At 36.8% G+C, this 13,769-nt stretch overlaps 2 protein-coding genes across 2 annotated transcripts in view; one reads left to right on the forward strand and one right to left on the reverse strand.

Moving 5' to 3' along the window:
* Positions 1–13,769, reverse strand: part of LOC110376967 (nucleolar complex protein 2 homolog) — a 182,754-nt gene that overhangs the window by 78,804 nt on the left and 90,181 nt on the right. The gene's annotated exons all lie outside the window — the stretch shown is intronic.
* LOC110376972 (hemocyte protein-glutamine gamma-glutamyltransferase) lies at positions 1,088–5,705 on the forward strand. Its single transcript, XM_021335635.3, has 9 exons — positions 1,088–1,971; positions 2,067–2,971; positions 3,051–3,246; positions 3,332–3,520; positions 3,603–3,822; positions 3,906–4,170; positions 4,254–4,538; positions 4,622–4,747; positions 4,821–5,705. The coding sequence occupies exons 1-9, from the start codon at positions 1,335–1,337 to the stop codon at positions 4,971–4,973; spliced, it is 2,976 nt and encodes a 991-aa protein (XP_021191310.1). The 5' UTR covers positions 1,088–1,334; the 3' UTR covers positions 4,974–5,705.

Below are 13,769 nucleotides of genomic sequence, written 5' to 3' on the forward strand. Positions count from 1 at the left end.
CGTTTTAAGGGGTATTGGGTTGCCCGGGTAGTAACTGGGTTGAGGAGGTCAGATGGTCCGTGGCTCCTTGTAAAACACTGGTACAAAGATGTATCTGATAAGACTGGAAGCCGACTCCAACGAAGTTGGGAATTGGCTAGGAAGATCATGATGGTTTAAAAATTAAAAGTTCATTGAGATTTCTGCACAAATTCATTCGGGATGTTAGGATATGATGAATCTGATCTCTCCTACTTCTTATCATTAAATCTACTTAGATACCATAGAAATAATAAAGTAATTTGAGCAATACGTACTTAATAATATCAAAATATTTTGTAGGTACACAAGTGATTGAAATCATCCCAAGTTTTATGCATCCATAGATTAACGAAAGTGATGCCAAGCTTGCGCGACTTGAACCGGCGAAACAGATTTGATGAAACTTCATAATAACAAAAAGCTATTTTTTATCCCGTTGGGTGAAACGGGGGCAATACTTGCATAATAGTTAAAACAATGATTTTAAATGATTTTAAAGTAATAATAATCATTGGTTTCTAATACCACTGTGTAAAATCTTACCTAAATCCCATGCTTGAATTTGCCACACTCCTGGATTACTGGCCACATTAAACTGAACACAAAAGAACAACCGTGCATTTGGTAGCAGTGCCCGTTACCTTGGTTTGTGTTGAACAATAGGAACATAGAATAGTGCGTGTTATAATTAAAACATGTTGGCAGAATTCAACTCAAAGTATAATCAGGCACAAAATATCATACAGACACATATTGAATAAAATTTCGGTACTTTAGGTAGGTATGTACGTAATCTATAGGTAACTGCAACATTGTTCAACTCTCAATTGTACTATAAAAATAACAAATTTACACTTAAACATCGTACCTATCTGTATCAAGTATTTTTTACAAATAAATATGGATTAGATGGACGTCTGTAGACATTTTGTTTGAAACTTATAAGGAATCGGGTAGGTCTATATTAAATTAAAATAAATATCTTTTCTCTAATCAATTGTGTTCACGAGTGTACATCGTAACGCCCGGAGCGTTAGTTAGCGTAGTAAATAGTTGTATGTAAGAGAGGTGTACTTGTTTTAACTACGAGTCAGTGAACATGTACAATAGCTCTCCCAGAAGCTGGTGACTCCGGCGCCTGCGATGTCAACTGACACCTAAGGGCGGTGAACGATCCTTTATGCCGGCTAGACCTATATAAAGCTCCCAAATCTTTCCAACGACATCATTCGCTCTGGTGTCATCCCGGAGCACAGTGAGGTCCTGCATCGGGACTTGGAACACTTGGATACACGTACAGCTTCTACGCAAGGATGTCTATGGTTAGACGATCTAGTATGGACAGGATGTCCTCCAGCATGACGTCCAGCATGACTGGTATGGGTTTGGGTGGAATAACTGGCCTGACGTCGGGTATGAGCACGCTGAGCTGCATGAGGGAGCAGCAGATGACGATCGGTGGAATGCCTTCGAACTATGTTCCTGGGCTGTCTGCCTACTACAATATCTCCAGCTTCTGCCAGCGCCCTGGGCAAACTCGTCGTTGGCCGATGCAGCGTGCTGGACCTACAGCGCAGCATCGTCCAGGCCGTTCTCACAGCACGGGCTCGCTTCATCGCATGAAATACTCGATGAGGAACAGCCCTAACACGCAATACACTCACAACTTGATTTGCAAGATGGCAGATCAAAATGAGCGCCGTCGCCGCCAGGACACCATGGAGATGATACCTCAAAGTTATTATTCGCAGCAGCCGCTGAAGGTGGAGCTCACCGAGTTCTACTCACGAGACAATTCCAAAGACCACCACACTGAACAATATGATTTGGTAAACGATAACATCCTACCGAACCCAGTGCTCAGGAGGGGGCAGAACTTCTTCTTTGCTGTGCGTTTCGACAGGACTTACGACAAACAGCAGGATATGATTCGAATTGTATTCTGCTTTGGTGAGTAAAAAATATCATATGATACCTACTCTTCGTTATATTGCTTTGACAAAAGGAGATATAGGTTATTGATAATAATATTTATGCTTTCGCAGGCCCTAAGCCCAGCGTTACAAAAGGAACACGCGTTGTTCTGCCTGTGAACTGGAGCAACCAGCAAGGCGTCTTCCAACATTCTCGTGACATGATGGGAATGGGCATGGGAATGGGAATGGGCATGTCTCGCATGCAGGACACTAGTACCAGTATGGCGCCTATGGGGTCTATGAGCACTATGGGCACTATGGGAACTATGGGCACTATGGGTACCATGGGAACAATGGGTACTATGGGAACCATGGGTACAATGGGCTCGATGGGACCGATGAGTGGTATGAGGGAGACTACCACTTATGGAGTTCGCCGCAGTTCGTTCAGCAACGAGCCGTTGCCTTTGCAGCATAGCCCTCTAAGTCCTCATGGACCTATGGATCGTCCGATGATGGATCGTTATGCTGGCACAGGGCAACATTCGACATTTGGTCGTGGATATGGTTCACGCCACGGCTCCATGCAGAACTTGGCGTCCATTGCTCATGACATGGACAGATGGGACATTAGCATTCAGCGCCAAGATGGTAACACAATTACATTCCAAGTACATGTACCGGCCACGGCTCCTGTTGGCGTCTGGAACTGTTGGGTACAAACCAATCGCTTTGGCCAGCGCGACAACCGCCACGACTACAAATGCGACGAAGATATTTACATGCTATTCAATCCGTGGTGTCGCGAGGATCCCGTCTTCATGGATAATGAATCATCTAGGAAGGAATACGTGCTCAACGAACAAGGGAAGATCTGGTGTGGCACTTGGCGTCAGCCAAAGGGTCGCAAATGGATTTACGGGCAATTTGATGACGTTGTGTTGCCGGCTTGCATGTACTTGTTGGAGCGCAGTGGCCTCGAGCATTCAGAACGCGGTAACCCGATACGTGTTTGCAGGGCTATTTCGTCAATGGTAAGCTCATTCAAATAGAAAAATATCTTATTATATTATAATGATAATACATTCATTGACTTAATTGTTTGTATTTTAGATCAACGCTAATCACGATGATGACGGACTGATGGTTGGCCGTTACGACGGCGAGTACAAAGATGGCGTCGCTCCGCACGCCTGGACTGGCTCCGTGGCTATCATGGAACGGTACCTCACCGACGGAGGAAGGCCGGTCGAATACGGCCAATGCTGGGTATACTCTGGACTTGTTGTCACGATTTGCCGTGCACTTGGTACGCATTTTTTTTTAAAGTCGCCTATATTTACGATAACTCTAAGAAGCAGTTAGTTTACATATTCACTCAACTTGCTTTTCAGGTATTCCTTGCCGTTCAGTCACGAACTACGTGTCAGCCCATGACACCAACAGAACATTCACCGTGGATAAATATTTCGATCGCGATGGCAACGAGGTACCAAATGGACCTGATGAAGATTGTTATGATTCTTGCTGGAACTTCCATGTATGGAATGACGTATGGATGCAGCGACCTGATTTGCCTCAAGGTATTGTATCATCCTAATTCAAAATAAAGATAAACTGCTCCAATATCGCAGTTTATACTCATTTAATGTACTCTGACTTCAGGCTATAGCGGCTGGCAGATCATCGATTCCACACCGCAGGAGGAAGCTGAGGCTGTTTACCACTGTGGCCCAGCTAGCGTTGAGGCGGTTCGCCGAGGCGAAGTTGGCTTCCAATACGATACACCTTTCATGTTCTGTCAGCTCAATGCAGAACTCTGCCACTTCCAGGAAGAGGAAAATTCTGAATGGGGTTTCATTAGGATGGCTTCGAACCAGTATCAGTATGTACCTTACTCCAACTCTAATTATAAATATTATAGTGGCATACTTTTCGAGTAATTTAATACGATATTTAATATTACAGAGTTGGCCGCAAGATTCTTACTAAGAACCCTAACCGTGACGACGATGAAGGCGACAGCGACATGTTGGAGATCACGCACGAGTACAAGACGGTTGACAGCTCGTCTCCCGAACGTCTGGCTGTTATTGCCTCATGTCGTGGTTACCAGCGCCTGCAGCAATACTACGAATATCCTGATCGTAATTTCGAAGACGTTTACTTCGACCTTATGGACATTGATCTTGTGCCTTATGGACAGCCGTTTGATTGCACTATGAACATTCAGGTATCAAGTTAATTACCATAGAATGTGTAAGTTGATGTTACCTTCATAACTGTACGTTATATTAATCTCACATTTGGCTACAGAACAAGTCGCACGAAGACCGCACCATCTGGTGTGTTCTGACGGCCTCATCATGCTACTACACTGGCGCCATTGCTTCACGACTACGCCGAGCTCAGGGAGAGTTCATCGTGCGCGCTGGACAGCGTGAAGTGCTGAAGTTGCATGTGACGCCTCAGGAATACATGGACAAGCTAGTGGACCACTCCATGGTGAAGGTGCACGCCATGGCATACGTCAAGCAAACACGCCAAGCCTGGTCGGACGAAGATGACTTCCCGCTACACAAGCCAAGGATGCAAGTCCAGGTAAATAAAGTGAATTGACAGACTGAATGAAGTGTCAGTATTTAACTGTGACCAATCTCAACTTAATTTATTCGTTTTACTAGGTGAGGAGCCAGCCATGCATAGGACAAGAATGCGCCGTGACATTCAGCTTCCAGAACCCACTGAATGTTCACCTGACCGATTGCTACTTCACCTTCGAGGGACCTGGTGTTCAGAGGCCAAGACAGGTAAATAAAAGTTTCACCGAAGAACCTTATTTTGGGGAGGAGGAATGGGTCAAATAATTGTTTCTGCTTTCAGATCCGATTCCGCGACGTGAAGCCGGGTGAGTTCGTGAACTACCAGGACAAGTTCGTGCCGCGGCGACATGGCGAGCGCCGCATCGTGGTGACGTTCTCGTCGCGCCAGTTGGACGAGATCTTCGGCTGCACCACGGTGAACGTGCGCGGCTAGCTAGCCCCCGGGCCCCGCGCACCCTCGCCGCGCACCTCGCCGGGGCCTGCCTCTCCTCCCGCGCTGCAGATGGACCGATCCTACGTTTCCTACGTAGCGCCAGAACAGCATTTGTATGTTCAAGAAGAAGAGGTCGTCATCATAAAGACCACCTCTTAAGCGTCCATTCATTGCCATGCTTACATGGCATTTATAGTTATTTCTTATTTATGACAAAACTATTTTTGTGAGTTTTTTTATTGAATGTACGAATGTTGCAACTAGAACACTTTTTACACTAACGATCAACTCGATTATAACGATGACCTGGCAAGTTTTAAAGGATTTTATTAATTTAAGTATCATGTACTGATGTATAACGTTTGTATCACCAGCACATTCAAATAAAAAATACAAAAAAAAATATCAATTTTACAATCATTCACGTTTTTCACTGTGTGATATTAAATATTATTTGAATAATGTATTTTGTAATTTTAAGGAAACCGATGCTTCATGTGCCATTGTTCGAATATGTTTGAATGCTCTGTACGAAGAGTGTAGTAGGTATTAAGAAATCATACGACATTAAGTTTAACTTTTATATATTTGCCTATTGCATATTTTTAAGTTTTTGTAACTATTGTAATCATTATATAACAAAAACTTTACGAAATACTTACACTTAATTATAATAATTTGCACTGTGTTTGTGTGTTTTTGGGATCTCAAAAATAAAGAGCATTCACTGCATTTATGATTTTAATTCTACATTACCTATCAATGAGTTTATATTTAGTTAACTTACTGAGAAAATATCGTTTATTCGTTGCAACTTTGCAAACATCAAACCACAGTTTTGCGCGTTCTTCAGGTATTCAATTCTGTTAAAAAAAATGTTTGTCGTTGATTAAATATTTTAAACCCTTAGCTTGCCTCGTCAAGAACGTAGTATATACATTATACAAAACAGGTGTTATGATGTTATAATCAAACATCATTTAGATAATTTTAGATTAATTTATTAGGAGCACAAACATGATTACAATCAGTTTATAAATCAGCCATAGACAGTCTTAGTAGTGTAGTGCCTTATTGCTAGTGTTGTCACCGACTAACTAAACTATCATAGATTATAATATTAAACTTACTAATACAACATCCTTCCCTTTTACATTTTCTTAAGACTCAATTCAACATAAACATTATCAACACAGAATTACTTTACTACAATAGCACTAGATGTTTTACAGTTAACCTTTACTTACAAAATTATTATTTTAACAGATCAAACTATAGTGGAATAATACCAGATACACAACTCCTTAATTATTTAGTTATTTTAATTATTTATTTGTTTACTACTAATATGGAAATTACTCAATGACAGTTAACACCCTTTGTATTTCTACAAGATACTTCTTAATCAGCATGATACAGTTTCTTAATCTTTAAACTTATTTATAATCAACTTATTAATTAACATTTTAACTTAATAACTAAACCAAAATCTTTCAACTTTTAAATCAGTATTTAAACTTATTAATTAAATAAAATCTATAAGATAACTTGGTCTTTTAATTAATCTCCCTGACCTGGACACCCTACCATCAGTAACATTATCAGAAACTAACGGTCTTATACACTCATTGTCTCTTATTATATTATTTTGTATGTCCTGTCCTTGAAATATCTGTCTCTGTACTTCTTGCCTCTCACTAACTTCACAATTACCTTCTTCTTCTATCCTACTCTTATCAGAATATTTTCCTCCGTTAATTAACATTTTCCTATTTCTTGTTATCATATTTCCTGACTCATTTCTTACTTGGTATGACCTAGGACCACTAGCCTTACCTATCACTTTACCACTCTCATGTGGTTTCCTACAATTTTCATCTTGTATTTTAACAATTTCTCCTTCCCTTAACTCTGGTAAATTCCTACTTCCTTTATTATAGTACTTTTTCTGAATATCCTGCCTCTTATTAAGTTCCTGGCTATATGAGTCTTTATTATCTGTTTTATTAATTAATTTTGGCAAAATGGTTTTAATATTCCTATTAAATAACAATTCTGAAGGTGTTTTCCCTTCTGTGGTTATTGGTGTGTTTCTATACATTAGCAAACCTAAATATACATCTTTCTTATCATAAATTAACTTTTTTAACAATTTCTTTACTGTTTGTATGTATCTCTCTGCTAAACCATTACCCTGGTGATGTTTTGGACTAATTATCTTATGTTTGAAATTCCATTCTTTAGAGAAACTTTTAAATTCTAAGCTTGTGAATTGACTTCCTGCATCTGTATAAATAATCTCTGGAATACCATGTCTTGCTAAAATTTCTTTAATACTTTTAATTGTAGTATTTGCATATAGATCATCTAATGGTTGAATTTCTATATATTTACTGTAAGCATCAACAATAAGTATGTATGGTTTTGAATATAGAAAAAATATATCTATAGACAATATTTCCCATGGTCTTTCTGGAATTTCTTTCTCAATCATAGATTCTTTCCTATTTGCATTCTGAAAACTTTTACAAGTGTCACAATTTTGAATTAAATCTTCTATTTCTTTACTCATATTTGGCCAAAATACTGAATTTCTAGCTAGTATCTTACTTTTTTCTATGCCTAAATGTGCATAATGTATGTTTCTTAATATTTCTTGTCTTTTAGACTTAGGTATTACTATATTCCTACCTTTAACAATTAATCCTTTAATATTACTCAACTCGTCTCTGTAACTATAGAAAATTTTAGCCTTACTATCAACCTGTGACTTATTTTCTGGCCATCCTTCTAATATGTATTTATTTACTGACATTAATTCCTCATCTTTAGCCGTTTCTTTCACTAATTCTTCTATTTTTTCATCAGATAATCTAAAACTTTCCATTATCATTGCTACATGAGTTTCTACTTTTAAATCTGAGTTTTCTTCTGTGTCTAACAAATGAGATCTACTCAAATGATCTGCAACTAACAAGTCTTTTCCTGGTTTGTATTTTAACTCAAATGAATAAGGTTGTAAAGCCATTCTTATCTTTTGTAGTCTTGCTGGACACCTATTCAGTGGTTTGGAAAAAATCGAAACAAGTGGCTTATGATCAGTCTCTACTATAAATATACTACCATACAAATATTGATGAAAATTGGTTATTCCATACAAAATTGCTAAACTCTCTTTTTCAATTTGACTATATTGTATCTCTGTTTCAGTCATCGACCTTGAACCATAAGCTATTGGTTTTCCTTCTTGTAATATCACTGCGCCTAATCCTGCTTTCGAAGCATCTACACTGAGTACTATCTGTTTATTTATATCAAAATAGCTCAACACTGGTGGTTCTATCAATAATTTCTTTAAACTTTTATAAGCAATAACTTGTTCTTTTGACCACACAAAAGGTACATCTTTTTTAATCAATTGTCTCAATGGTGCTGTTACTTCAGACACATTAGGTATAAATCTAGCCACATAATTTATCATTCCTAAAAATCTTAACAATTCTTTCTGAGTTTTAGGTTCTTCCATCTCTACTATAGCTTTAATTCTATTCTGATCTATTTTAATTCCTTCTGTAGTTAGTACATGTCCTAAGTATTTAACTTCTTTCTGTTTGAAATTACATTTTTTTCTATTAAATCTAATGTTATATTCCTGAGCTTTTTTAAGTACTTGTTCGAGTATTCTATCATGTTCAGCTTCTGTTTTAGCATGAATCAAAATATCGTCTATATATATTTCTACTCCGTCAATATCTTTAAAAATTTCACTGAAAACTCTATGAAAAACTTCTGGGCTTGATGCTAAACCAAACGGTAACCTATTAAAATGAAATCTACCAAATGGAGTATTAAATGTTGTTAAACTTTTACTATTATTTGTCAATTTTATCATCCAAAAACCTTTATTCGCATCTAGGGTACTAAAGTACTTGCTATCCTTTAACTTAGCTATTATTTCGTCAACATTGGGAATCATCATTTGTTCTCTTTTAATCTGTGTGTTTAGATATTGAGGATCTAAGCAAATTCTCATAGCTCCATCTTGTTTAGTTGTCATTACTAATGAACTTACAAAATCAATCGGACCTTCTGTCTTACTTATTATACCTAATCTTTCTAATTTACTTAATTCTTCCTTTAATTTATCTTTCAATTTAAATGGTATATGTCTAGTCCTTTCAATTTTTCCTTGCCAATCTTCCTTTAATTGAATGTCATACTCAAAATGTTTTATCTCACCTATTCCTTTAAAAACATTATTATATTTATGTAGCAAATCAAAATTTTTAGTCTGAACACTGTAAATATTTTCTTTAGTTGTTCTCTGAATCAAATTAAATTTTATCAAAGTAGGCAATCCTAGAATAGGTACATAATTACCTTTGCAAACTTGAAATTCTATATTTTGAACTTTATTACCTATCTTCACTGTTAAATCTACTTTTCCTAATGTTTCTATTCTCTCATTACTATAACTGGTCAGTTTACAATTAGTTTTTTGAAAAGTTCTTATCCCAAATCTATTACAATCACTCACCGAGATGACATTACATTGTGCACCTGAGTCTAACTTAAATTTTAAATGTCTATTAAAATCTGTGAAATATACATATTCATACCAGTTTTTATCTGCATTAATATTACTAATGTTTACTACATACGTGCCATATGATTCCTCGCTGTCACTTGGATGCATTTCTTGAACTGCCTTTATGTTTCTTGTATTTCGTGCCATGCACTTCCTTGCAAAATGATTCAGCTTACCACATTTCATACATTTCTTTCCGTATGCTGGGCATCTTCTGATACTGTGATGGAATCCACATCTTTTGCAGTCAATCATCTTCTCTGTTTTTAATTCTTGTTGCTGCTTATTCTTTTCTTGAAATCTATGTTCAGTACTTCTTGTAAATTCTTTATCTGATTTGTCCTTCCTTGTATTTTTCTTCCATCTTGTTTCTTTCTCGGACACTGATCCGCTTCCATTCTTCTTTTTAACGCTGTTGACTGTGCTCGTTCCAGGTTCATTGTCTATCTTCTTAATTTGCTCCTCGGCAAGTTCTGCAGCTTTACATATCTTAATGGCTTTAGTTAGTGTTAAATCACTTTCTCGCAGCAGGCGATCTTTTAGTCTCTTGTCAGCGATCCCTGTTACTATTTTGTCTCGCAACATTCTATCTAATAGGTTTCCGAACTCGCATTCTGTGCTGAGTTTTTTTATTTCTGTATAAAAACTATCAAAAGTTTCACCTTCTCGTTGATTTCTAGTAAAAAATAGATGTGAATTGACGCTTTCATTTTTTTTCGGTATAAAGTATTCGTTAAATTTCTGAATAACCTTCTCGTATTTAAAGTTTTCATCTTTTTCAAAGTCAAATGTAGCATGTATTTCTTGGGCCTCTTCTCCCATGCAGTGAAGCAACAATGCCGTCTGAGTTTCAGTCGTTTCGGCTTGTGCGCCTGACGCTAATCTGTATATCTCAAACCTCGTCATAAATTTTTTGTATTCTTCCATACTTAGATTTTTTAAGCCAGTTGGGGGTTTTAATCCTACAATACCTGCTCTTTTAGGTTCGGCCATCTTCAATCACAGCGTTGTTTATCGTTTTCTTATCGAATAAATTATGCGTTGACTTCAATCCTTGTTGGTTTATTTGTCTCGCAGCGCCATGTTATGATGTTATAATCAAACATCATTTAGATAATTTTAGATTAATTTATTAGGAGCACAAACATGATTACAATCAGTTTATAAATCAGCCATAGACAGTCTTAGTAGTGTAGTGCCTTATTGCTAGTGTTGTCACCGACTAACTAAACTATCATAGATTATAATATTAAACTTACTAATACAACAACAGGAGTGTTATGAGTCAAGTATTGCTTTTTAGGTGTAAGTAAGTACTTTGAATGACTAATGAGGTCGACCGATAGATGCTTACTCGGACTGAACTCTACCTACTTGATAAAGCTGTTCAGCGTAAAGTACAACTGAGTCCACTGAACTTGGATCGTTCGGGAATAACCTAATACCTACGTACTCCCGATGTGTAACATCCAAAGAAACTCAGATAACAAAGGAATACTTCCAAATAAGTTATTTATTAAAAAATGACTCATAATATGAATTCGGTATTAATTCTAAACTGCGAGTAAGAAGTTAGGATACTTATTTTGAAATACTAACATAGGTATACTCAGCTCAAAACTCGTATCTAATACATGTAGGTAAGGAAAAAAAATATCGGCCGTGAGGAAGGATAAAAAAAAAAGATAAAAGTTTTATAAAGAGATGGCTTATAAAGAGTAGTACCAACACTTGCACAGGACTTCTCCAAGTTGTGAAATTACTCTTCGAAATGCACTTTGCCAATAAAATAGTTCGTCATAGTTATATGGTACAAACTTTCCCTAGCTAGTTTAATATATTTACCTGTAGGAATCTGGAAAAGCCCCGTGCTTCCTGTAGACGATATTTTTCGTCACAATTTCTATGATTAGAGTTATTTTAATTCCAAACATACTTATTCTTCAAAGCTCCGACACTCCGTTATCATAACACATTTTTCGCAGAAATGTATGTGCATTTACAAGGAAGATTTTATAATAAACACTTCCATTGATAATAACAGTTTCTTGTCATTGTCAATTAATTGCATGTAATTAAACTCATTAATGGTTTTATCTTATTAACGGAGATAATAGTGCATGTTTATAATGATTGTTTGTGAATGTTGCAACGAAGATCTTTAGATAAATTGTGTAGTCAGGCGTTATTGTACGGAAATGTGATTTAATAAGGTGAAGTAGGAAAGGTTTGGAAAAATATGAAGCGCCCGAGCGGTCGACGAGTCAACATCTCCAGAAAATGCCCCGTGGAGGGGCGAAACACGTATCGAGAGTACAGTCGATTTAGTAAGTCGACTTACATATATTTTTCCTAACATTTATATAGATCTTTGCTCTAGTCGGTATGAAAATTCTAACGTTTTCTTCATAATGTGTTTATCGTAAACCGATTCGTCTGGCATTTCTATTTTCGCTTCTATTGGTTATGAGTGAACTGTTTTACTTAGTATGAAGTATCGAAACGTGCTTTGGCAACACCACACGGTGTCCGTTCCAAAGTATGTTTTAATAAACTGAAAATTGTTTAGCTTTACGTGTTTTCACGGTTAGTAACAGCATTGTGAAATAATATGATACGAATGCTAAACTTTACTAGGCAGCTAGTTTTATTCTTTGGCCATGTGATACTTCACTATGTACCTAGATTCACTAAGAAGTATATGTATTCAAAAAAGGACAAATCATTAGTGTTTCTCATGAACAGGTTTCCATTGAAAAAGTCTAAGTAATACATAAGGAGAAAAATAATCATACCAACCCAGTTGAGGAAAATCTTGCTATGATCGATTTAAGTCTAAATTGGAGCTGTTATTGGCCATCATAAGTACATACGTAATTACTTGCTTTTAACTATTTAGAATGTAGGTACATCGAAAGACGTAAAATGCCGATAAGTATGCCAATTTAAGCCAAAATAACTATGAATCCTAAGGCCTGTTTATTTCTGGGAGTGTTCTAGCGCAAAGTTTTTTTGGTAGATTATTTAATATCAGTCCTTTTTCTCAGGTAGGTACTAATAAGAATGTGCTGTCCCATTTGGCACATCAGATATTACCGCATAGGTAATGATATTGACAGCATTGTTCTACTATACTGACTGCCAAAGGATTAGTTCATACTAAGCAAGGTCACCTTATCTTATTACCTCATGTATCTTTTTAGGATAACGTACCTAAATCCGTCTTAAATTATCTTAAACACCCAATAAATTAAGTTTTGATTTATGATCATATGTTTGTTTTGTAGAAGAAGCTTAATCACGCAGTTCACTGGTACTTAGTCATTGTTTTAAAAAATGGGTCAAAAGCATAGAGTTGCGTCAATGTCTGGCGGTCTCAGGAACGTCTTTTGACCGCAACTGACATGTTTTTGTTCTTGGAAAATTACTTATAATACTGATGATACACTGTAACACTTCATTCACAATACAGAAAAAGGGAAAAAACTGGTTAATTGAGGATTGAGGCCTTCAACAGCTACGTACTTACAAGGAAGATCGCGACGCGAGATGTGGGTGATGTCATCAACGTAGTAAAATTAACATAATCGTGTGTAACTTTATTTTGTCAAACGTTTATTATCTGTTATGTTTGTACACGGTATAATGTACAAACAAGGTGTGTTGAACACACGTGCATGCTTGTTTCAAGATCAAGTTCGTAATAACTGTTGCAATATAGCAAATCAGATGTAGTAAGATACAGGAAAAATCTATTGGATTTATTATACGGTTGCCTTCCCATAGATAAGCCTCTGCTTATTCAAATATATTATTTCCTTCAATTTTAATTAGGTAATAGCAATTTAATTCTCTGACACGACATTCAATAAATAAAACGAAGAGGAAAAGATATAAGATTTTTTCTATACTTTATACCCCGTCGTCACCTTCCTATTTAACCTCTCACTTTCAGTATGTGTGTTCTCACCATAACAAAAATCTCCGCTCCTCTAATAATCGTCTTCTTCACTGCCCTGCTCACCGTTCAGACATCATTCACTCTTCCTTCTTTGTGAAATCTATTCTTCTCTGGAATGAGCTACCTCTGGAGGTTAGGATGGTAAATAGTCGACACACTTTTAAAATGAAACTGCGAAATCACATCCATGGCAAGTTGGCGGAATCATTACAGTAGTTCATTTTTCCTACTATCTTCTCCTACATTC

Source organism: Helicoverpa armigera, chromosome 6 (assembly GCF_030705265.1).
Source record: "Helicoverpa armigera isolate CAAS_96S chromosome 6, ASM3070526v1, whole genome shotgun sequence".
Classification (NCBI taxonomy): domain Eukaryota; kingdom Metazoa; phylum Arthropoda; class Insecta; order Lepidoptera; family Noctuidae; genus Helicoverpa; species Helicoverpa armigera.

What these genes read in the sequence shown, in the direction of transcription:
- LOC110376972 (XM_021335635.3), top strand. Translation starts at nt 1,335, where the DNA reads ATGTCTATGGTTAGACGATCTAGTATGGACAGGATGTCCTCCAGCATG. An exon ending in TCGAATTGTATTCTGCTTTG is followed by an intron (nt 1,972 to 2,066) that starts GTGAGTAAAAAA and finishes ATGCTTTCGCAG; the next exon opens with GCCCTAAGCCCAGCGTTACA. An exon ending in ATTGCACTATGAACATTCAG is followed by an intron (nt 4,171 to 4,253) that starts GTATCAAGTTAA and finishes ATTTGGCTACAG; the next exon opens with AACAAGTCGCACGAAGACCG.